Genomic DNA, 24,481 nt, shown 5'->3' on the forward strand with positions numbered 1-24,481 from the left:
GAGACATAAGGACACCCAGAGAACTCACTATGTCATTTCTCAAGTCCCAAAGGCCCCGAGGAAGTCTACCCTCTTTCTACCTGTGCATGTCTTCCTATGCCTGTTTGTTGTGTTACGTACAGGGTCTTTCACTTGTAAGAGGAGGGATTCGGGAAGAATGGGCTACTACATCTTGGCTAGAACCAGAAATTGACTCATGGCTCATTCAGTTTTAAATTCTAAATATCATTGGTCATAATTCTAGTGGAATTCTTTTCAATTTTTATGCTCATGTTTTGTATAGTATCATTTTAAGCAGTACGTGAAGGAAAAATAATTTAAAATATATTTTGATCTTTAATTAATGCTGACCTTTGGCTGTATATGCTTTGTTAATTGATTCTTTTGCAGAACATTTTCCAGGGGAAAAAAGCAGAAGATAAAGTGCATTAAGAATACTTGTTATTGCCCTGGCTGGTTTGGTTCAGCGGTTAGAGCATCGGCCTGTGGTCCAGAGAGACCCGGGTTTGGTTCCCACTAAGGGCATGTACCTCGGTTGCAGTTTGTCCCTGGCCCTGGTTGGGTCGTGCAGGTGGCAGCCACTCGATGTGCACCTTTCACGTCGATGTTTCTCTCTTTCTCTCTCTTCCTCTCTCCCCCTCCCACTCTATCTGAACAAAAAATGGGAAAATGTCCTCGGGTGAGGATAAAAAAAAGAACACTTGTTATTGAACATCATTCTTGCATGGGATTCAAAACTATATTTCATACTGTTCTCTTGTACAACTATGAGTTCTTATTTTCACAAAGTACCTTCAGTAATTTGTGCAAGAATACTGTCTAGAATAGTTTAACAGTATTTATGCATATTGACTTAGAAGTAAACTGCAGTAACTGCTACACGATTTTACACGGCCTCATTTTAAATGGCCTCATTTCTTCTTGAGTGATGGTTGATAAGGACGGCGACATCCACGTCCCGGTGGAGCTCTGTGTGTCTTTATTCCAGTTTTTGCATTGAGGATGAGGTTTATTAAGTTGGAAGGCATAGTTGCTTCAATTATTGATGGGGACAACTTTCCTCTCATTTCTGTCTGGACAAACATCACTAGTTTGGAATGTGCTGGGTTACTGTAAACAAAGGAAGAGTTAAAAACATAAACAATCTTCATATTTATGTATTGAATTTACAAGCTTATAGACAGCAGGAGTCTTGTCTTATTCACCATGGAGTCCCTCCATAGTGCTTATGATAGAATACATAGCTACTGAGGGAAGGAAAGCAAAACAGAAGGTACAGTGATTTTCACACTCATAAACATTTTGCATATCAATATTAACTAGTCAGACTATGTCTTACAGTCTTCAGTTTTAGTCAGCTTTTCCTTTTTGTCATATTGATTTAAGTTACAAAAGTAATGTATGCTTATGAAACTTGAAATACAGAATTATCATAATGTTCCCTTCATTCTGTTCCTCACTATAGCTTTGACTGTATCATTTCAGACTGTTGTCTATTTTTATACAAAGACAGCATACCTATGTACATAGATATACCCCGCATATATCTTTTTGTTTATACAAAAAAATGAGAGAGATATTTTTTTCTGCAACTAGTTTTATTTCCCTCTTAGCAGGATACCATGCACGTCTTTCGGTCAATACGTACAGATCAGCTTGATTGTTTCTCATGACTGCATACAGTATTACATACTCTCACTTAACTCATTCTTTATTGATTATCATTTGCGTTGTTTCTCACTATAAATAAAACTGCAATAAACATCTTTGTAATATATCCATCTGCACTTCTATAAATACACAGAATTTATGTCAAGGTTTGCACATTTAACATTTTGAAATTTTATTTCCAAATTGCCCTCCAGTTATCTGCCCTGTGATCTTCAAACTGGGGTATATGAAGCCTTTCCAAGGGGTATGAGAAGATGATAACATTTAAGGAATACATTTTCAAATCTCTAACTACCCTATGTATCTTTTCTTAAACTCATCTGAGAATGTATCACTGATGGAGATGTGGTCTTTTCCTTTTCTACCAGCCTGTTCACCTCACGCTTCTCTTGCTTTTCAAAACAAAGGTATACCCCTTCTCCCCAACCCCAAATAGTACTGAGTAAGTACTCTGGTACTTTGCCCTGGTGTATTAAAATCTTTGAGATAACAAAGGGAAACTCATCTATTAGAAGTTAAGAAAGTGAATGACTAATGACGGTAACAAATCCTTACCAAGTCATGTTGTCAATTCTTTGCTTAAATGAAATTTAAGGATCTAATTTAGTTGTCAGTTGATAGGTCATAAAAAAGTTTTTGATTATAGTTTACTGTAATTTATGGTTCATAACTCAGACGAATTTCAAGGGATTGAAGGACAGACATACTCTTTCCATTTTAATCCACTTATTTAGGTGAACAGAATTTCTCAGTGCTTATGTTTATAAAATGCAAAGTAGACTAGACTTGATAATAAATGTATCATTTTATTAGTAATATCAACCCACAGTTAAGTGAGTGTGACTGGTAGAGAAGCACAGACTCTGTAATCAGTCTGCACTGGTTTAAAGCTGAGTTCTGAATAGTAACCTTGAGAAAGTTACTTAATCTCTCTGAGCTTCCATTTTCTTTTCTGCAAAATGGGTAGTAACACTACCTACTTAATGGAGTTATTGTGAGGACCAAAGGAGTCAATATATGTAAACTGTTTATAAAAATTCCCAGCACATAGTAAGTGCTATCTAAGTTTTGCTAATAAAAAATGTGTTTCCAACACAATTTTAATAATTATATAACATATTTAGTAATACATTTTATTTTGATAAATGCACATAACAATTTAATCCCACACACACTTATATTTTTAACATTTAGATATTTGTAATCACAGAAAATAAAATGAATTTTGAAAATTAAATATTCAATTTTGCAGAGAACTATGATAGAAGAATTCAAAGCATAAAGTATATTTTATTAGGATAAGATTACGTGAGGGAAAAAGAGTAAAAGATATGAGTTCAAGGAGAAAAGAAACGATGTAAAATTTCTGACTCAGAGGTTGTACGTATTTTTGAATTGATAATGTAATGGTGGGTTTTAAGATGTTATGGTATTTATATTCTAGTGGATACATTTATAAGGGAGCTATAACAATTTTTAAAAAGTCAGTATTTAGAGTATACTGGAAATTGCACTCTTATTTTGATCCTATAAAAATTTTAATAGCAATTTTAAAATATGTAAGGCAGAATATAGATTTACAAAATGTTTTAGGGGTATGAAGACCAGTGCTCCAACAAACCACGAGGGTAAATTTTCTTACACCCGTCGTTATGCAGAGTTCAGACTATTTTTATGGTGCTTCAAATGCTGGATTGAGAATATTCACTAGCAGTTTGTATGGTTAAATCTCTGAGTTTACTAGGGTTTTACACTCCAGAAAGCCTTCCCAGTACTTAATGGAGAGTACCTTTGCTATTGATAATATGTTTTATAAGTTTACTGCATGACTTATTTACAAATGTCGGCTGTCCAAAATGAGGGGCTGCAAGGAAAGGGAAGGTACAAAAGAAGCATGTTTTTGCCAGAACCTTTCTCTGAGACTGGATGAGACTACGTCTTTTCTCCGCAGATGCGAGGCCGCGTTCCCACCCACGTGGAAAGTCCAGGTCCGAGCTCTGTCCCATGGTTTTTGCAGTGGAAAGGGAGTTGACAGTACAAGAAGGGGACTTTGCCTGTGAAGCACACTTCAGAGTGTGTGGCTTCCCAACTAGGGTCCCTGCCAGCAGCAGATTTACCTCGCTGACTGGGAGTAATAGTCCTTCTCTTGTTCTGTTCTCTCCTGCGGTGGGGAATCAAGTCTTGGCCATAGATTCATACATCAGCATCATCTGCACCAATTATCCTGTCTATCAATGCAAATAACTGATTTTCTTTTAGTTCTCAAATTCAGTAGAGAAAACATAAGGAATACAGGTGTAAAATGTAATTTTCTTTTGACTTCCTTCAAATAAATATTTCTCTCATATTGAGAGGTTTATAATCCGACCAATATAAAGTTTTCACATCTGTCTTCATGTGCTAATTTACTTAACATAAAATCATTTAGAGAAGATTTTATGAAATGATATCCACTGAATCGATGCACATGCATTTACAGAATGTGTATTTTATGTTACCATTTTTATTATCCCCAGGCTGGCCATCTGTAGGCAATGAATGACTCATCTCTGATTTCTCCAACACTTATTTGAATTTGCCTACTAGAAGTCTCATTGTGCAGGTATCTGTTCTTAGTAGGCAGTCTACTAGAAAGAATGCAGTCAAGATAAATCATACACTGCTGATAAATGTAAGTGTATTATAATTCTAGGAAATTTTATTTTTAATTCACAAAAATTCCTCAATAATTCACAGAAGTGACTCTAATGAAGAAATGTAAAACATTAGGTTAAGGTTAACCAGGGAGGGGGACAATTATGTGTATGTGTGACTTGTCCCAGAAACTTCAAATCATACTTTATAGTGAATTATCTTTTCTGATTATATTTCATATTAAAATACTTAATAAAATCATTTTAAAGATCACATTTGGGGCAATCTTTCCCAATAGAATGTGCTGGTATATAGTCTATTGATTAGTTAGAAATCCTTTAGTTAAATCAAAAATTGAACTAAAAAACTGTTACTATAAATAAATGCAAATAACACTTACTCTTGCAGAGGTGAACAGACAAAGCCACAAGCATGGTTATAACCACGGATATAATCTGAAGATGGAGGATATCCTGGAAATTCCACACTTTTAGCTAGTGATTTAAAAATAATTAAAATGAAACCTATTCCACAAAGGTAAAAAAATTCTATTTCAAGTAGCATGTTTTAAAAATATATGACAGTTTTTAATTTAACTTAGTTATTATCAGCACTGACATTAGTTTTATACATGTGCATATATGCACATATGAATGTGTGCACAGGCCAGAACTGAGAAAATACCAGTTTGAGCTAATATTTCTAAAGATGCTGTTACTTTTTACATTCAGGAAAAACTGTTAAAAGTATCATTTTATTATTTTCTGAGATTTGAAGCAAAAGAAAAAAATCACAAAGGAAGAGACTTCTATTAGGAGAGTGGGTTTATAGATTTTCTGTTAATCATTTTTTAAATAAAATATTTAATGTATTTATTTGGCCTGTCAATAAAAATAGTTCAAGTGTCTTTTTCTGCCAATTCCCTAAATTCAAAGTGTAATTAAAAATCAGAATTTTAGGAATTATGAAGCACAACTGTACTGTATATGAATATAGAAGGGAGGTGATTTGATTATGATTGTTTATAATTATATATACTCTTTCTAAACTTATTTAAAAATATATTTGTTTATTCTGTGCAACTGAATCCTGCTCTTGTCTGAGAAGATGGATTTTCCTGTATGATTTTAACATAAGCCATCAGTTCTGTGGGAAGTACAATGTTAAGCACTAGCTTTGGTCTAGCTTAGGAGACAAATGTGGTTGAATGACTTTTCCTTTGTTATGACCTGTTTCATCACCTTAACAGAGCCTATTATGTTGGCACAATGGCACTGTCAGAAATGACATTAACATATTTTCCCCTGGAGATATGCTTGTCCTTAAAATAAGATGTTATAGTCCATGAACAAATATGGGTCTTTTGTGAGGAATACTGGTTTGGTAGTTAGCAATGATTTTGGAAAATTGGAAAGACTTGAGTTTTAATTCTGGTTCAGCACCTTATTGCTATCTAACTTATTTTCTCTGAACTTCAGTTTCCTTACTGGTGAGATAAACATCCAAAATATTTAGTTCAAAGCATGGTAAGCTAAACAAGAGCAAAAGAAACATTAAGGAGAAAACTAGCCCTGGCCAGTATTGCTCGGCAGTAAGAGCGTCGCCTGCAGACCAGAGTCCTGGGTTCGATTCCGGCCAAGGGCACATACCTCGGTTAAGGTTCATCCCCAGCGCGGGTTGTGGTTGTGTAGGAGGCAACCAGTCTAAGTGTCTCTCTCTTCCTCCTTCTGTCCCTCCAGCTCTATCTGAAGATTAATGTAAAAATATCCTCCGGTGAGGATTAAAAAAAAAAAAAGAAGAAAGCTATCAGTATTCATTGATAATTCATTCAAAGAAATTGCTTAAAGCAAATTCAGTACTGATCACTGAATGACTGATTAGAACCATTTGTTGATTTTAACTTCACACTTCTTTTTTACCCCTAAAAATGAGATAGAAATGGCCTTTCAAAACATGAAAAATAACAGATCTATGATTCAGACACTATTTTGTGTTGTAGGCAGTGAGTAAATTTTTATCTACCCTCATTTAAAAAAGGAGGTAACTAAGTGCCAACTACACGCAGGGGGTGAACATCAGGGCCTAGTGGGACGTTGCAGCAGAGCTACAGTTTGCTTGAGGGCTATGGACACAGCTATGCCTCAGTCTGCTCTGGAACTCAGTACCACAGACATCAGAAACCCTGTGGGAAAATAATAACAACACCTAACTGTCCCTATCCCCAAGTAGTTTACAGTAGGGAAAGCTATTCAGATAGTAGTGGTCAGATTAAACTGAATTATGGAGAGAGACAGGGCTCTGGGCCACTGTCCTGCCAAAGTCCCTTCATGACTTATCTTGAGTTGTCTGCCTCCAAAGATCTTCATGGTGTGAACTGATATGTTTCATGTGAATAATGCAAGGTAGGAAATGGTCACACATTGGGTTTTACTGAGTGACATTTTGGGAGGCTATGGATATATCAAAACTAGCACCTTCTAAAAGAAATATAAGCACATTTATGTAAAGACCCACCTAGTGAAAATATCTTCAGGAGTTTTATCAGTTACTGGATATGTCCATTCTATGCAATTCTAATATAAAACAATATACCTAAAGATTACTTTGTTTCTTAGTAGTTTTAAAATGTATGCTGTGAAGTTGCAGCCTACAGGTGTCTACCTGTACTCAGTGCTGCAGGTTATACGCTGCAGAAAGGCCAGGAGATGCCACAATCATTGACTCTGATGTAAATGCAACTCCAGAGATGGTAAAAAGAGCAGGCTTGTCTACATTATACACTTGTGTATTAGTTTCACCAAGTACATAAAAAATAAAGAACTGAAAATATATTCCTTCCAAAATGTGAGTTAAAGAAAACGTATATTAATAACTCATAGTAATTCTAAAATGTGGGAAAAATGTTTCAACTTACAACTGATAACAAACACATTCCCTTCGAAGCACTTGAGGTACACTATGTCGATAAAGTCTCGGGGGGATATTGAGCCCATGGCAAAACTGTGTGTAATGGTATGACATATGAATGTGTCCTGAAACAAATCAAAGCATAAAGATTGCAACAATTATTTAATATCTATTCTCTGTATTACTCCCCAAAGAATTTCACTGCAGAAGATTGGCCTCTATTTGGAAAAAGCACGGCTTTTTGAAGTCCTAAGAACTTATCACCAAACCAGCCTGCATTTTTTATGTGAAAGGAACATAAGATTTTATTATAAGTACAAGGCAACAAAAGCAAAAACAAACAAGTGGAACTACATCAAACTAAAAAGCTTCTGCACAGCAAAGGAAACCATCAACAAAATGAAAAGGCAACCTACAGAATGGTATAAAATATTTGCAATCATATATCTATTCATTATTAATGCATAAAATTCAGAAAGTAATCTTTATATCATCTACTCTTTAAAATTTTAAGTGAAGAAATTGAAGCCCACCAGATTAAGTCACATGAACAACTAGTGATAAGTACAGAACTAGAACCCAGATTTCCTGATTTCCAGTACAGTACTACATCTATTCCACATTGGTTAGGTAATATATTATGAAAAGTAAGGTCTAAAATTAAGTTACCAATAATATGTGCTGACAAGACATCTGGTGGAAATAGGGAGGGACTTGAATGGTCTTACTGCAAATTCCTCTCCTGACTGTTCACAGATAAGGACCCTTAGCCAAAACTTCCTTATCAACTGGATCAGGCAGTTTCTACTCATCCCTGAGTACAGTGATACCTCGGTTCTCGAACATAATTCATTCCAGGAGGACGGTCGAGAACCAAATTGTTTGAGAACCGAAGCAATGAAACCCAATAGGAAATAATGGAAACTGGATTAATTCGTTCCAAGCCCCAGAAAATGCCTATTTACTGGCCTAATTTGTATATAATATGTAGAAAAACATAAGTCTCAACAAGAAATAAAAGTGTACCGTATGTCTAAGGGTTAAATTCAGTGTAAAGCGTGACTCTCTCCACAAAGCGTGACTCTCTCTCTGCACTCACACTGATGACGCAAGCAAGGCGCTGGGCCGAATGAACGCCATTCGGCTCAACTCGGCTCATCTCGGAAGTTCGAGTTCCAAATATTTGTTCGGATTCCAAGACAAAAGTTTCTCGAATCTCCTGGTCGAATACCGATTTGGTCGAAATCCGAGGCGTTCGAGAACCGAGGTATCACTGTAGTGGGTTTCAGTTTCCTGCTAGCCTGGAGAATTATTCCAACAACCAATCTCATCCTCCTGCAGCAGTGAGGGGTCACCTCAATCTCTTGATACTGCAAAGCCTGCCTCCCTGGTTTTTCTCTGTCCCTGAGGGCAACTCCTACGTCACACTGCCTGGCATGATGTATCCTTGAGAGTTTAGTGAAGCTACTGCATGGTATTGCCTCAGCATCCATTTTGTTTGGCCAAGCAGCTGCAGGGTCCTTAAACTCACCCTAGCCCCTCATGCAAGTACATGCCCTAGATAAACAGCCCATACTCCCAAGCAAATGCAAGTTCCTGATATGACTTTCCCGGTAGCCCTGTGTTCAACAGTCTCCCCAGCCTCTCAGGGTCTTCTCCTGTGAGCCTCTTCGATAACCCCTCCCTGGAGCTTACCAAAACCCTGCTCCTTTTGGTTTGAGTTGATCAATCAGGCCTTAGCCTGGGAACCCCGATAACACACTCTACCCACAGACCCTAATAAAGACATGTGCCTCAGGTCCTTCCTCTGTTTCTGCTTATACCCTGCCTTGACCTCTCTGGGTGGCCCTTTGAGGCTTGCTGTGTACTTCCTCTAGGATCTGTGAGTAATAAACTTCTCTATTTCAATTTCTCTTGTGATCATTTGTTGAAACATGGCTCACCACTAGGCACGCTATGCTCCACTTAACAAATGTTAATTTAACAAAGTGATAATAGTCCTCCCCTAGGCTGTGACTAATTATTAATAAACTACTGTTGATCTCATTTGCCTAGAGGCAGGTATCACGTGTTTTTATCACCTCTATAACCCTAGAAGAGGAATCCCTCCCTCACCAAAGGGATGAATGAATCAATTAAAACACACCCCTGAAAATGAACACTATAAATATTCGTAAGGAGGTAAAATAATTCTTTTTATAGGACAGTGGTTCTCAACTTGTGGGTCACGACCCCTTTGGGGGTCAAATGACCCTTTCACAGGGGTCGCCTAAGACCATCGGAAAACACATATTCCCAATGGTCTTAGGAACCGAGACACCGCTCCTCTATCCGTCTCCAGGGGGTCCGTCCACATGCAGATACGCCCACATATAACAGGAGGAACGGTATTAAAGGGTTGCGGCATCAGAAAGGTTGAGAACCACTGTATAGGGTAAAGCTATTCACAGATACTGTGGTATACTGGAAGGGACCTGGAGTTTGGAATCAGGAGATCAGGCATAAATCCTGGTTCTACCATCTATTGGCTGTACTGACCTTGAGCAAGTCACATAATTTCTCTGACTCTGTTTTCAAGATTGTTGGTGCCAAGTCTAGTATTCTTTCCATTATTACAGCTGAGCTGCGGCAACAGCAGAAACACCTGAAGTGCTAATGGAACTATATAATTAGTCAAATACAATCAGAAATGAAACAATCCAATGTTTGGATTTGGATGGACCATGTTTCTCAAACCGAATGTCCAAATCCCAAGAAGGTCATGGATATGTGCTTTTTATTACCTGACTTACCTTCCTAGGCTTCTCTATAACCTTTCCCCACTCCCAACTTTAAAATCCATTTAATAAAAGCAGGTAAAGTTAACCTATAGAGTTCTAAATAAATGGTAAGATGGTGATAGATTTATTTGTGGGACATTTGTTTGTTTTGATAAGTGGAATGTTGTTTGGAGACACAAAGAGCCAAAGACCCAGTGATGTGGAATTTTAGAAATGCAATTGTGAAAATCATAAAAGTTTACTCCAATATTCACATTTACCACCTCTTTCTAATAAAGTTATTATTAGCCAAAAATGTACAACCCAAATTTTTTTTTTATCCTCACCCGAGGACATTTTTGCGTTTATCTTCAGAGAGAGCAGGAGGGAAAGAGGGAGAAAGAAAGAGAGAGAGAAACATTGACGTGAGAGAGACACATCGAGTGGTTGCCACTCACACGACCCCAACTGGGGCCAGGGACAAACTGCAACCGAGGTATGTGCCCTTAGTGGGAACCGAACCTGGGTCTCTCGGGTCCGCGGGCCAATGCTCCAACCGCTGAACCAAACAGGCCAGGGCAACTCAATTTTTTTTTTTAATCCTCACCCGAGGATATTTTTCCATTGGTTTTCAGATAGAGTGGGAGGGAAGGAGGAAGAGGGAGAGGGAAGGAGGGGGGGGGAAGAGAGAGGAACATTGATGTGAGACAGACACATCGATTAGTTAGTTGCCTCCAGCATGACCCCAAACAGGGCTGGGGATCAAATCGCAACCCAGGAAAGTGCCTTTGATTGGAATCGAACCTGTGACTCTTTGGCCCTCAGGCTAATGCTCTAACTGCTGAGCCAAACCGGCCAGGGCACAAGTCAATTTTTAAAAACATCTTACTGAGCTATAATTTATATACCATAATGTATAGCAGTCTTAAGAGACTTATAGTGTGCTGCTCCAAAATCAGAATCCCTTACCCCACCACTGCCTTGTTTTTACCTTTTTATGTCTCATTACTACTCTCATTTAATTCACTTTCTCCTCCTGAATTTTCTTCTTTTTTTAAAATTTATTTTTATTGTTGAGAGTATTATAGACGTCCTCCATCCCCCACCCTTTGCCCCCTCCACCCAGCTCCCACCCTACCCAGGCCTTCACTGCACTATTGTCTGTGTCCATGGGCTATGCATATATATCTACCCGCACCTCAGACTTATCATTTATTCTCCTCTCTTCTAAGCCCTGCTTGCCTCTATGACTCACTTTCTACACCAATTACCTATATTTTTCCCCTTTGTTTTTACTCTCCCACTTCATCTCTATTTATTTACCTGAGATAATGTATTTAAACTGTTTCTAAAACCATAACCATGTATATATTATTTCACACTTTATCCTTTTCTTAAAAAAGTTACATGCTGTTTAAATCCCTATACAGTATGTGCCTGCATTGTTTCTGTTATCTAATGTATTATGTTTAATATAATTCTACTGACTTCCCTTTAAGAAGGCATGCTTAATCTTTTTTTTTTCACCTAATGTCGGAAAATCTATGAGTTTGTCCCCTCATAATCAAAGGCACACATCTTTTGTGGTATGCATTTAAAACAGAATTAAGCCCTGGCTGGTTTGGTTCAGCGGTTGGAGCATCAGCCTGCGGTCCAGAGAGACCCAGGTTCAGTTCCCGCTAAGGGCACGTACCTTGGTTGCAGTTTGTCCCCAGCCCTGGTTGGGTCGTGCGGGTGGCAACCACTCGATGTGCCCCTTTCATGTCACTGTTTCTCTCTCTCTCTCTCCCTCCCACTCTATCTGAACAAAAAATGGAAAAAGTGTCCTCAGGTGAGGATAAAAAAAAGAAAACAGAATTAAGCTACCTGGAATTGATAAAGAAGGAAGTTTTAAGGCTTTTATAAAGATTTCAACTCAATCAATATGAATCTATAAAATATGAAGTGGCTACATAATATAGGTTTAATAAACTTAAATCACTAAGATATAAAACTAAAAATATATTAATACAGGAAAACTCTAATATTAAGCAACACATTACCGAATCAATCTTGTGTATCATATTGTACACTTTCAATGATTTATCCCATGTAGTTCTATTTTCAGGCTTGTAGAGGAAATCAGATAGTTTTGATGTTGATTCTGGAATTATTCCTTCAACACGATATCTATAATTAACAAAATAAAGAAAACTCAAATTTAACAAGTTTAGTCTAAGTTGAAAATATAATGTTACAGTATAAAGTAGACTAACTTAGCAATCAACAGTAAAGAAAAAGGTCATATCAACAATTCAAAGCACTAATATTCAATTAGAAGTAGCAAGGTTTAAATATATATTATAATAATTAACATAAATTATTTCAAAATTCATTTTTCTACAAACTTTGTGTATAATGTTTTTATAGTTGTGTTTTTAAAGGGGCTACATTCACTTAGGATTTTTCTAAAATCTTTCTTATAAATATTTATCTGCTGTATTTATAAGTCAACAGTAATTGATAAGAAGTTTGTGTGGCTATGCAATATCTTGTGGCCCCAATTCTTAATTTAAAGATGTAATGTGGTATAAATCAGAGATCAGAAAACTTTCAGTAGAGATCCAGAGAGTAAATCATTTAGGCCTGTGGGCCACACGGTCTATGCTGCAACTATTCAACTCTGTTGGTATAGCAGTAAAGCAGCCACAAATGATGTGCAATGAATGGACATGTCTGTCGCAATTCCACTTTATTTATAGCACCGACTTTTGAATTTCATTTATTTTCACATGTCAGGATTTGGGCAAGTAACTGATATTTTTGTTTAGCCATCAATAAAATTGGGTTTGCTTATCTATTACTGAAATTAAGAAAAGTGGACTAAAATCCACTGGTTAGCAGCAGATTGTTAAATGAACAATATTGGCTGTATTCTCTCTTTCTGTTAACATTATTTCCAAACCAAGGGAATAGGTCTATGTAAAATCAAATCTTTAAACCAATAAAAAGTTAAAATTTCTGGAGGAAGGGAGACAAAAACCAAGTGCTATCATTACAGAAAAGAGGTGTCATATTTACGAAGGGTTCTTCGGCTGAACCTTTGGTTTTATGATTTGGTAAACAAATAAGAATTTATTTTCTCTTTGAGATATCTTCAAAGTTTCTGAGTATGTAAGGTTTCCTTCCTTCAGATGTGGCTTGGCTAATCTGCAGGTATTTCCCCCAAACCACAAATAGATCAGTTAGCAAAGGGCTGAAGCCTTACTGCATAAAAGACTTAAGTATAACCTCTGACCCATCACCAACTGAACAATAAGTTATTGGTCCCCCAACTATAAATTATTCTCATTGCTGGTGGTCTGGGAGAATGTGTGTATGCTCAAGGCTGTGCCCTCTGAGTAATGGCTGGTGATAACAAGTTCTGAGCTACTAGTCTCTGGCTAACTGCAGGGCAAAACCATAAAACTCCCTGAACTGTGAAAAGTCTCCAGAGAGGTAGGCAGGGGCCAGATAGGCAGGGATATGATAAAGGACGTGTATTTTATTTTAGATGCAATGGGAAGCCTTTAGAAAATTTTAGGCAGGGAAGTGACTCCATCTGAATTATATTTCAAAAATCGACTTTGGCCATTGTGTGAAGAATGGGATGTGGCTAAGAGTATATATGGACTCCATTGGGAGGTACTGACATAATCCAGATGAGAGATGAGGGTGGCTTGCACGAGGATGGTAGCAGGGAGATAATGAAAAACAAATCACTTCTCTCTGTGCACATCTAGTCAATTAGAGCTTCTACTAGAATCCAAATCTCTGATAAGTGATCCATTATCTAGGCCATTTTTACAAGCAAGTAAAACATTTGGACAAGTTTGAATTGAAGTTAAACAAGTTTCTTCACTTTTGGACTTCTCTGAACTCCAGAGTGAATTTCCAAGAATAGAATACAGTCTAGAGTGTTTTGGAAAACAATGTATTCAACAATCCATCCCATTTCCCCTAGCACAGGGCATTTTGAAGGATGACATTTCTCACATACTAGTCTGGCAAAGTGCATTAAACCATCCTATACACCCCAAAGTGTACAATGTTTACACTCAGTTGCACATTCTATATTCATATGCATATGTTTCCTGCTTTGATTATTTACAACTCTTTAAATAAAACTGAAGCTTTGAAGTGCTAGAAAAATTTTAAGCTTCCCTAGTTTTTTCTGTTCATTTGACCACAGTCTCTCTTCTCACTCCAGGCTGGGAGAGGTAAACTTCTGACGGAGGCAGACCAACCTAACATGTTCAGATTGATTTCCTTTGTAAGAACCTAAATATCTGCCACAGCTAATTTAGAATAATATAGATATTAAAAAAAAAACCCTGTCCCACTCATACTCTCCTTCTGTACATACACATGGCCAATTTAGAATCAGTGGGCTGTGCTTGAGAAAATAAGCATGCAAAATTGAGTTTCATGTATACTACGTTTATCTTAGTTTTGAAGCTGTGTTTGATATTCACTGGAATATCGCTCAACCATGAAAAAGAAAAGAGAGTTTGCCCAAATCAGTGTGTGACAGGCAGCCTCTTCCATGGCTCCCCGTGATCTCCACTTTGCTATCCACACACTTGTGTAATCCCAGGGCTGGATCTTGTGTGATTCACTTCTGATACACTGAATACTGCAAAAGTGATGGGAAGTTACATCCAACACTAGGTTGCAAAAAGACTTTGGCTTCTGTCTTCTTTGCTTTCTTTCTGTTGCACTTCCTAAAGCCCTCACTCGAAGGTAAGCAACCTGCCCTGCTGTGAATAGCCCTATGGCGCCCCATGTGTCAAGGAACTGGGGAAGGCGGCCAGCCTGGAGCCAGGGAGGAACGGAGGCCCTCCGTCCTGCAAGCCCACGGGGAACTGAATCCTGCCCAGGACCATGTTAGTGAGTTTCGAAGCAGAACTGCCTTCAGATGAGACCCAAGTTCCAGCAGACACCTTGAAGGCAGCCTTGTGAGAACAGTTGAAGCAGAGGCACCAAGCTAAGCTACACTTTGATTTCAGACCCACAGAAACCATCAGATAATACATGTCTGTTAAGTCAGTCACTAAGATATGGGGTAAGTCACTAAGATAATGTGGTAAGATATTATGTGTCAATAAATAACTAGTATACAGTGCATATACATTTCACTTAAAATGTGTGTGCAGAAAGTTCCAGTTTTTTGGGTCTGTTTTGTATGCAGGAGTAAAATATCTCTGATAAAAAAATTCAATAAGGCTTTAAAACAGCTTAACTGAGGCTATTCTTTGGCTTTCAGCATCTCACACACCACCCTGCACATAAATACCCAGGAAGTATTTGAAGAATGAATAAATAACTTTCAAGGTTTCTTTGATACATAGGTTACTGTCTATACTGGTATGTAAGGCACCAAAAAACTATAATATCCAAAAATTTATTCCCGTGTGCCCAGGCTTGACCTTACCCACTCCCCACCTCAGTCTATTTTTTGAAAGTTCCACTATTAGAATAATTAATTATTTAGATAACAAAGGTAGGGATGATCTTCCTGCAAATTATTAAAATGAACAGGAAAAAACATACCAGCTTTGTCCTAGAGCAAAAATTTCTACTGAAACACAGATAGGTAAATTTTAGTCAGGTGAAAAAGAGCAAGAAGCACAAAATGAAGTACAGTAGTTGAAAGAAGTGGTCTCTTACAAAAAAAAATTTGAATACAATTTAGTTTTTCAATAACATGATTTCATGGCATTAATGTGCTATCATGAGCAGTAAATAAATGAACAACTCTTAAAAATAAGGTTAAAAATGTCAGCATAATTTCCCTAGTGTACTGGTATTTGAAATAACAGGACCCCCCCCCCCCACCAATATCCTTAAAACAGCTTACAGAAAATATTACATATATCAGACAAAGAAATAAATTGGGGAAACAAACTATTTTTAGTGGTTCATTTAATGGACAAGTGAAGTGTTTAAAAGATCACAAAATACTACTAATAGCCAGAAAATACCAAACTGCTTTTATAGTAATTATTTCTTGAAGTGGAAATTTCCTATTTTAGTGACTATTCACTAGGAGGATTTTTGTTTGTCTTCAGGTTTGAAAATGATTAGATGGTACATAATTGCTCTATTTTAGTAATATCACATTTCAACCTAATCACTTTATTATTAATTTCTATTCCTCATCATTATCAAGTAATATGTTATCACTGTTGCATATAAAAAACCATTAAATTCTAGATACATCAATGTCACTGAATTAAAAACAATGATTTAAATAGGAAATTGTACTTACAGATTTCCATGGAATATTTTAGAAGCCTTGCTAGAAACAGTTACTTTTTTCTCAAAGGGGAAAAAAAAAATCCACAAATAAATTAGCTGTCAAGTACAGAAAAAATAAAAAACAAACAAAAATAAAACAAAGCAAAAGTAAAAATATTTGGTTTGTAAAAAAATATTTAATAAATGTCTTTACTATCGTTTCTCATTTAAAAACAAACTCTTGAAACATTTAATTTGTTTTCTTACTGAAGATTTAACCACCTTCCAGCCTGATGTATCTTGACTGTAACCTAAAATATCTTGAGCAGTTTGTTGGGCAAGTACCTTATAGTCCATCTACCTGCAAAGTTTTAAAAACAAATGCTTGGTAAGAATGTGATCAAGCAAAGTTTTAAAATGCTGCATTACATTTTAATACTATTTCTACAGCGCCCGTCACATAGCAATGAACAATAATTACATGTATATATCCCTTCCATCTTATTCACGATGAGAAAATGTGGATGTGGTATATAGCACAAATACTAGACTTTGGAGTCAGAGAGACCTGTATCAAATCCTGTCTCTGCAACTGACTAATTGCGAACCACATTATTTAATATTTCTGTTTCCCCATTTTCTCAAGTTTTAAAACCAGGATAGTACCTAACCCTGCAGAATTAATGTGAGGATTAAATGAGATAATGTACTTAAATGTCCTACTCCGCTGCGTGGCACATAATAGTCATTCAATAAATCATTATTTCTAACAGCTTAATCATGCTTTCTTTCTCTTGTAAAGCACCATAATATGTTGATCAGGTGTTCTTGGGAATTCATCTTTTTAAAGTGAGTGGTAGGGCACTAAATGATTTAACTCCTGTCTTCAACTCTCCCACTTAGATGAAATCACATTGATCTGGCTGTTTCTCAACTACAACCAAGCATTTTCCTACCTCAGGGTCTTTGCACTCGCTATTCTCTCTGCTTGTAACATTCTTCCCCAACATGAACAACTGATTCCTCTTCATTAGTGTCTTTGTTGAAATGTCCTATCTTCAGACAGAATAATCAAGTTTGAATCAATTCAGCAGAGGTTAGGTACTGTGACAGGTGTAACAAATACAGTTGAGTAAGATATTGTTTCTGCTGTGAAGGAATTCGGGAAGCTGAAGTCTCATTGGTCCTTTGGCCCATCATCTAGTTTTCAGTTAGGAGAAGCTGGTTGGTATGGTAAAGAGCATGACAACACAGAGCTGGATTCAAATCCTGCCTTTGCCACTCACACCAGCTATATTATTTTGGATAAATTGCTTAACTTTTGAACTTCAATTTTCAAATCTAGAGTTAGGAATAATACCTATCTAATGGGATAATTATAAGGATTGAGTTTTTATAAGTGATTGAAACAGTGTGGGGCCCCTTTTTGGTGATCAAAAAGTTTCTGTTCTTTTATTGGACACATCTAAAGCTACCTTTAAAAAACTGCAAAGAGCTGCCTCAATAAACCTCCTTAGAGTTTAATTATCAGACCATGTCTTCCTTAGCTCTCACCTAAAGCTCCTTAGATTAGAACACAAATCTATTTTCTCTTGTTTAGTTCTTCAGCGAGGCTTGACATCTCTATTTGAAAAGCTTTCATAAACCATTTTAAGTCCTCTTTCTTAGTAGATTCTTGGTTTCTTTACCTTTTCTAATAAATCTAGTCAAGAATTTTAATAACTATTGGGACTCTTCTCCAAATCTTCCTGGAGATCTCCATATCTCTTAAATTGTGAAGGAACAAAGTGGAAGTAGAATTGTTTTGATTCATGAATTACATAAATTTATTTGGTAAGTTTCTTTATATTTTCTCAGTGTCCTTTACTTATACTTTATGTTCTTATCAGGAAACATCTGCACATTATATATGCTCCAAGATGGAAGGAAAAAGTAGTAAGAGAAATTAAATTATTTTAAAGAAGGACAAGTTAAAAAGACATTTAGGTGGAATGTGGATTTAAAAAGTCTAACCTTTTAAGCTAATGCCATTAGCAATCCTTGGCTGGTCCCTGACCTGGGCTTGTCCCAGCGTATATAACACAGTTCTTTATTTCCAGTCAGCAACATATTTGATATTGTCTAATCCAGGAATTGCACAGGTTATTGGAACATACTGATAGAGTGTAAACTCCTGCAGGTACTTTGTTTTTAAAATTAAAAAAAAAATTTTTTATTGATATTTTAGAGAGAGGGAGAGATAGAAACTTCAGTGTGAGAGAAAAACATCCATGGGCTGCCCCCTGTAAGCTCCTCACTGAGGATGGAGCCCCCAACCTGGGTGTGTGCCCTGACCAGGATCCAGCTGGGACCTCTCAGTCCATGGGAGGCTGCTCAATCCAGAGCCACACTAGCTGGGCAAGGTACTTTGTTTTATTCATTGTCAAATCACTGCCACAATAAACGTGTTTAACTGAACCACTCAGCTGAACTGTATAGTTTCTGGATTTTTTTCATTTGCTAAGAAAAAAGGGAAGATTAAGTTCAGTGGGCTAGAGTGAAAACAGGAAGGAGCAAACAGCAAGACTACAGTTGTATTACCTTGTAGTGTAACATTGGCTGAGCTGGAATATATTTAGGTGTTGTAATCAAGGATATCTTCACCCATAGGGTCAGTGGAAAATAAACCAGTATTGAGATGGCATCTATTTTTGATACACCACTTGGATGAAACTGGATTCTCTGCACCTCATTTTCTGGGCCAGCCTTGTAGACAGGTCACAGGTGTTCTTAAGTGGGTCTTTACATCTGTTTGTATAATAATCTCCCTCTTTCTGGGCTGCCTGACTGGGTCCCCAATCCGTGCTGGGTCACTGCCATTCTTCCTGGGAATCAAGGTCCCCAAGGAGTTTGTTGAATCCCATTCCTGGCCAAACTCCTCCTCCAATCCCGCATCCGCTTTGAGTGTGAGGGGCTGGCTGGAAGCCCGGGAAGGCCAGGCTCAGGGATAAAATGGGGAAGGCACTGAGTGGGGAGGGAAGGAAGTGGGCTGGGGCGCTGCCCCCGGCCCAGGTGTCTTATCCTGGTAAGGGGTGCTTTGAAAGCGGACAGACCGAGCTCACTTGGAAGGACTGGGGAGGTGGAGCTGGCTCTCGGAGCCCGAAACGTTAGCCGCAAGCGCCCAAGTCTCCCCTACCGAGTCCCCTCGCTCAGTCCCGGGAGCCCGCCGAAGAGGTTCAGCCGGTAGTCCGCGCAGACTGGCCCGAACAGAGGTGACGGAAGTGGGGGCATGCGCGGCAGCGACGTGGACGTACGTAGTCCAGAACTCCCACCCCAGAGATGAAGGAAAAACTACACTTCCCAGCAGGCATTGCGACCTAACGCCCCGCGGCGCCACTTTTCCCTTCCAGCCCCCAGGCCCTCACCCGCCTCGCCCCCGGCGCCCGAGCACCACGCATGCGCACCGCAAGCCGGGGGCCATGTTGGGTCAGTTTGAAAGCGAGCGCGGGTGTCGCGTCTCTCTGTGACGGTGGAGGATGCTGCGAGCGAGCGGAGCCTGAGGCGCGGCGGTGTCTGTGTCCGGGATGCTTTGTGGCGTCTCCCGCCGGGTTACAGGCCTGAGCTTTCGGCGGGGAGTTGTGGAATTGTGTGTTTTTATTTCTTTTTGGACCATCTTTGGCGAGTTCGGCCGGAAAAAGGGGTGTGTTTTCGGGGGGCGTCCGATCCTTTGACAGCTCGAGGGAAAGGCCGAAGGAAGGAGGGAAGGGAGGGGAAGACGTCTCCCGCGGGAGAGTGTCTGCGGAAAGAGAACTTCAGGGGAGGGTCGCGGAACTGGACGGAGGGGACCTGACGTGGGCCTTAGGGGAATGGAGGCAGTGGTGGGGATGGGGGCTTGGGCTGTCGAGGTCGTCACCCCAAGGATCTCCATCAGCCCCCGCCCGGAGGCGCTAACTGTCGCAGCCAGATGGTTTCCGAGCAGCCAGCGGTGACTGCTGGGGTCCCGCAGGGCGGGCGGTTCCAGATGCGGCGGCAGGTTTGAGCCCAGCGCCCCGGGAGGGGCTGGATGGGGGCTCAGGTGCAGGCGCGCCAGCAGCCTTGGCCTTCCCGGTGCGGTGAGTCTTTGCTGTAGACTATGAACAGACGTTCGATTAATCACAGGAATCACAGAGCTGTTATTTCTAAGAGTTGTGAATTTATTGTGAGCTATTCCCATTGGTGGTTATTTAACACGGAACATTGTGTTTTTGAATCAAAGGTAGTTGAACTTTGTTGCCATTCGTTTAACACTCTGGAATGATGGATTACCTTACGCAGATACGAACGGGTGTTTATGGAAGACATGGTAAGATTTTTGGGGTTTGCTTCGAAATAATCCTGTAGGAGAGGCGGGTAGATAAAAAGTTTGGGTATACTGGTAATTGTTTGAAGCAGGGTGATGGCTGCAAAGGGGTTTATTAAACATTTTTCCGACTTTTGTCTAGTACTTTGGGAAACTTTCCACAATGATAGTTCAAGTATGGATATTTTTAAAAAACCACCTCTGGATTAAAATACATGTTATTATCCACTCACTGAGAACCATAATCCATCGACTGTGCCTTTTAGGGTTTTGTTTTTGTTTTTGAGGTTTTGTAAAACTAAAACCAATAACCTGTACTGTGTTCGAATAAGGGAGAAAACATTTGGTCAAGCTTAATCTACAAGCATTGTTCACTTGAGAAAATGTAAACATCATTAGTGAGTAAAGAAAGGGCAAAGCTGACAGTGTAGCCATTCATTTTATATATGTGTGGGTGTGTATATAATTGAATTTATTGGGAGTGACATTGGTTAATAACATGTCAGGTGTACAATTCTATAATACATTATCTATTTATTGCATTGTGTGCTCCCCACCTAAAGTCTAGTCCCCTTCAGTCACCATATATTTGACCCCCTTTACCCTTTACTACCCTCCCAATCTCTTCCCCTCTGGTAACCACTATACTGTTGTCTGTGTCTATGAGTTTGTTTGTTTGTTGCTTTCTGATTTATAGTTTTATATGGTTCTTGTCCTTTTCTGTCTGACTTATTTCACTTAGTATGATATTCTCAAGATCCATCCATGTTTTTGTAAATGATAGTATTTCATCCTTATGGTTGAGTAGTAGTCCATATGTACTTCTTCTTTATCTAGTCATTCACTGAAGGACACTTTGGTTGTTTCCATGTCGTGGCCACCATGAATAAGAGTGTAGCCATTCTGTAGTATTATACCAGTATCACAGCATTCAGGAAAATCAAAGAGGCTAAACATCATCTTATGTTCTGTTGCTGCGTCCACTGACTGCTGTCAGCTCTCTTGCAAAGGCAGCTGCATAGGCTAAGAGACAGGATGATGTTTTACTCTGTCTTTTCTTTCCTAAATGGAAAACTTTCAATAGTTTAAAGTCAAATTTGACAGTTAAGATTACATTGAAAGTTGTTGTAACTTAAACATTCCCAGAATACAGCCAAAAGTTAAATATATTAATTTTGTAATATCATAGCATGTATTAAATTCTAGACATTAATCTTTTATTTGTAGTACAGAAAATCTATTGATTAATTTAAAAAGAATATCATGTCATGTACTATTCATCTTGTGATTTATTAGGTTTTCAAATATAGATCCTATTATTCCTATACTAAGGTAGACAGGAATTCTGCCAATTTTAATGATGCAAAAATAGCAAGATGAATACATTAAGTCAATTTTCGAATTATTTAAGTCTCCTTTAAAAGAGAAGTGGGCTGAATCTGTTTCATATAAGTGTTGAATATAGTGAGGGTAGTGCCAAAAATGAGATGGTCAGGAGATGATTATTAACAATGTTGTTTTAGGAAAAGAGTATATTGCACTTTCATTTTATGGTAAGACTTGTAGTTTCTTTCTTTTTTCTTTTTCATTTTTTATCCTCACCCGAGGGCATTTTTTCCATTTTTTTGTTCAGATAGAGTGGGAGGGAGAGAGAGGAAGAGAGAGAGAGAGAGAGAGAGACATCGACGTGAAAGGGACACATCAAGTGGCTGCCACCTGCACGACCAACCAGCAACCAGGGCCGGGGACAAACTGCAACCGAGGTACGTGCTCTTAGCGGGAACTGAACCCGGGTCTCTCTGGACCACAGGCCGACGCTCTAACTGCTGAGTCAAACTGGCCAGGGCAAGAATGTAGTTTATTTCTTTATATTTTGTTCTCTCAAGTCTTTTTGGGGTAAAGAAGTTGGCTAAAGTTACATATTGGCATATTGGCATTTACAACATTCTTCTCCACTGTTCCTCCTCTTCCTCCTTTTTAAAAAATCCTCACCCAAGGATATTTTTCCATTTATCTTTAGATAGAGTGGGAGGGAAGAAGAGAGGGAAGGGAGGGGAGAGAGAGAAAGAGAGATAAAGAAAGAAACATTGATGAGAGGGAGACAGATTGGTTGTCTCCCTAATGACCCTAACAGGGCCGGGGACCAAACCACAACTGAGACACTCGCCCTTGACAGGAATTGAACCCAAGACTCTTTGGTCTGCAGGCCGACACTCCAACCGCTGAGCCAGACCAGCCAGGGCTCTACTGTTCCTTCTTGTTTTTAATACCTCATTTGATTCCTTTAAAAATATATTGAGCACCTTACTATTTGCAGTGCATGGTGCAGGCTTATGAATTAAAAATATTATGTGTAGGGGAATGTTAAGTATTGTGATGTCATAGAATATATCACCATAAGAAAAGACTGTATATCAGTAGTTTTTAGGACTTTTAAAAAAAGTGAGTACTCATTCCTTGGTACTTTCTATGCATGTTTTCAGATAATTTTTGTATACATAATCCCAGGCACGTACGTAGTGGTTCTCAATAAATGTTTTCTAAATAAATGATAAAGGAATTCACAATAATTAAAATAATAAAAAATCTATAATGTGTATTGCCTAAAAAGGATTCATAGATAGTGGATTTTATTCTTTAAAGAAAATTATAAAAAGTTTACATATTTAGTAATTTCTCTGCATATGCCTATTCCTTTTACTTGTAACCTTAACCTTTTGCTTTTGTATTACAGTTGTTTCTAAGAGAAATGAACAGAAATAACCCATTTTGAGGAAGGCATGGCAAAATCAAATATAAAACACAGATCTTGTTCTCGGGAATCTTCAGTATCTTCTCTGTTAGCAAGCTGCAGCCTGAGTGGTAGTAATTCTTCTAACCCTGATGGCTCTGTTCATTATAAGGATAAACTGTACAGTTCTGCATCTCAGGCTCTGCAGGCCTATATTGATGATTTTGATCGAAGCCGGATGTATCCTGGTGTAAGCACTGGAAAGATTAACATTGATAAATGTCCTGCTAATATGCCAGAATTCTCCAACTATATTTATAAACCAAACAGTGGTATGCTTTTATTCTTTGTTTTCTTTTTGTCACTGATTTAAAGCATTTGAGAAATGTGTTGCATTTCTTTGAAAACTAGATGCTTCTTTTTTTGTTCTTTTGGAGTAAAATTTACCTTTATAATGTTGAGATCTGGATATATTTCTTAAAAGATTTGGTAATTATCTGGTTCTCAGGAATTTTCAGCTAAGATCCCCTTGTGACCTTAGAGTGGAAGCTGATGAATTATATAGCAGGTGGCTGATCCTAAATCCTTAAGCCATTTCAGTATAGCAAATGGAAAGAGCATTGACTTGGTGGTTCTAGCTTTCATTTACTAGCTTAATGACTTTAAACGTATCTCAGCCTTTTTAACTTTATACTTGATCATTTCCAATCGATGGCATAGGATTATATTAGTCTTCTTGATCTGTAGTCTATGGGACAATAATATTCACAATATGTTAAGAGTTTTTCCTTGGTAAAGCTTTTATGAAGATAAGTTAGGAACATGAATCTGTAGATAACTCAGTTACTGAGCACTTACGGAGCAGCCCTACTTGGAAAAAGTTTGCATTTAACTCTTAGAAGGATGTGGGCACTATTCCAGAAGAGGAGTATTGAAACAAATGTTTGCTCTGTGTTAATGCTATTGCAGAGTTAGTAGGCAAGAAAGCAGATTATTTTTCCACCTAATTAAATTGCATTTTTTCTTTCCTGTACTACAGCCAGTATTGAGTAACCAATATTCATGTGACTGCATTAGTGTGTTGAGTATATCTAGATGAAAAACTTGAAGAAACAATAAATTAAAGAACATGGGAAGATTCGGGAGGTTGGAGAGAAAAGGGTAGAAATTAGTTAAAGCAAATTGAGATGTGAGGGGAAAAGC

General features: G+C 38.2%; 2 protein-coding genes across 4 annotated transcripts in view; one reads left to right on the forward strand and one right to left on the reverse strand.

Moving 5' to 3' along the window:
* Positions 1-911: 911 nt before the first annotated feature.
* On the reverse strand, positions 912-19,452 carry STARD6 (StAR related lipid transfer domain containing 6). Its single transcript, XM_036245965.1, has 7 exons — positions 18,810-19,452; positions 16,497-16,590; positions 16,261-16,310; positions 12,014-12,140; positions 7,220-7,337; positions 4,706-4,799; positions 912-1,110 (listed from the first exon to the last, which is right to left on the reverse strand). The coding sequence occupies exons 2-7, from the start codon at positions 16,584-16,586 to the stop codon at positions 912-914; spliced, it is 678 nt and encodes a 225-aa protein (XP_036101858.1). The 5' UTR covers positions 16,587-16,590; positions 18,810-19,452.
* A 1,005-nt stretch (positions 19,453-20,457) lies between these two features.
* CUNH18orf54 (chromosome unknown C18orf54 homolog) overlaps positions 20,458-24,481 on the forward strand; it is a 42,119-nt gene continuing 38,095 nt past the window's right edge. For all 3 annotated transcript variants that reach the window (XR_004957134.1, XM_036245753.1, XM_036245752.1), the window contains exons 1-2: positions 20,458-20,550; positions 23,282-23,610. Coding sequence is in view for 2 of the 3 variants with exons in the window: in XM_036245753.1 (XP_036101646.1) it covers positions 23,328-23,610 (283 nt within the window). In the remaining variant the exon portion in view is untranslated. The remainder of the gene's footprint in view (positions 20,551-23,281; positions 23,611-24,481) is intronic.

Source organism: Molossus molossus, unplaced genomic scaffold (genome assembly GCF_014108415.1).
Source record: "Molossus molossus isolate mMolMol1 unplaced genomic scaffold, mMolMol1.p scaffold_m16_p_6, whole genome shotgun sequence".
NCBI classification, from domain to species: domain Eukaryota; kingdom Metazoa; phylum Chordata; class Mammalia; order Chiroptera; family Molossidae; genus Molossus; species Molossus molossus.

Excerpts from the sequence above, each read along its gene's own strand:
- STARD6 (XM_036245965.1), bottom strand. The coding sequence starts at position 16,586 with ATGGACTATAAGGTACTTGCCCAACAAACTGCTCAAGATATTTTAGGT. Across the intron at positions 7,338-12,013 it reads TGATACACAAGATTGATTCG|GACACATTCATATGTCATAC; the intron begins GTAATGTGTTGC and ends GATTTGTTTCAG. Across the intron at positions 4,800-7,219 it reads GAATGTGTTTGTTATCAGTT|CTAAAAGTGTGGAATTTCCA; the intron begins GTAAGTTGAAAC and ends TTAAATCACTAG.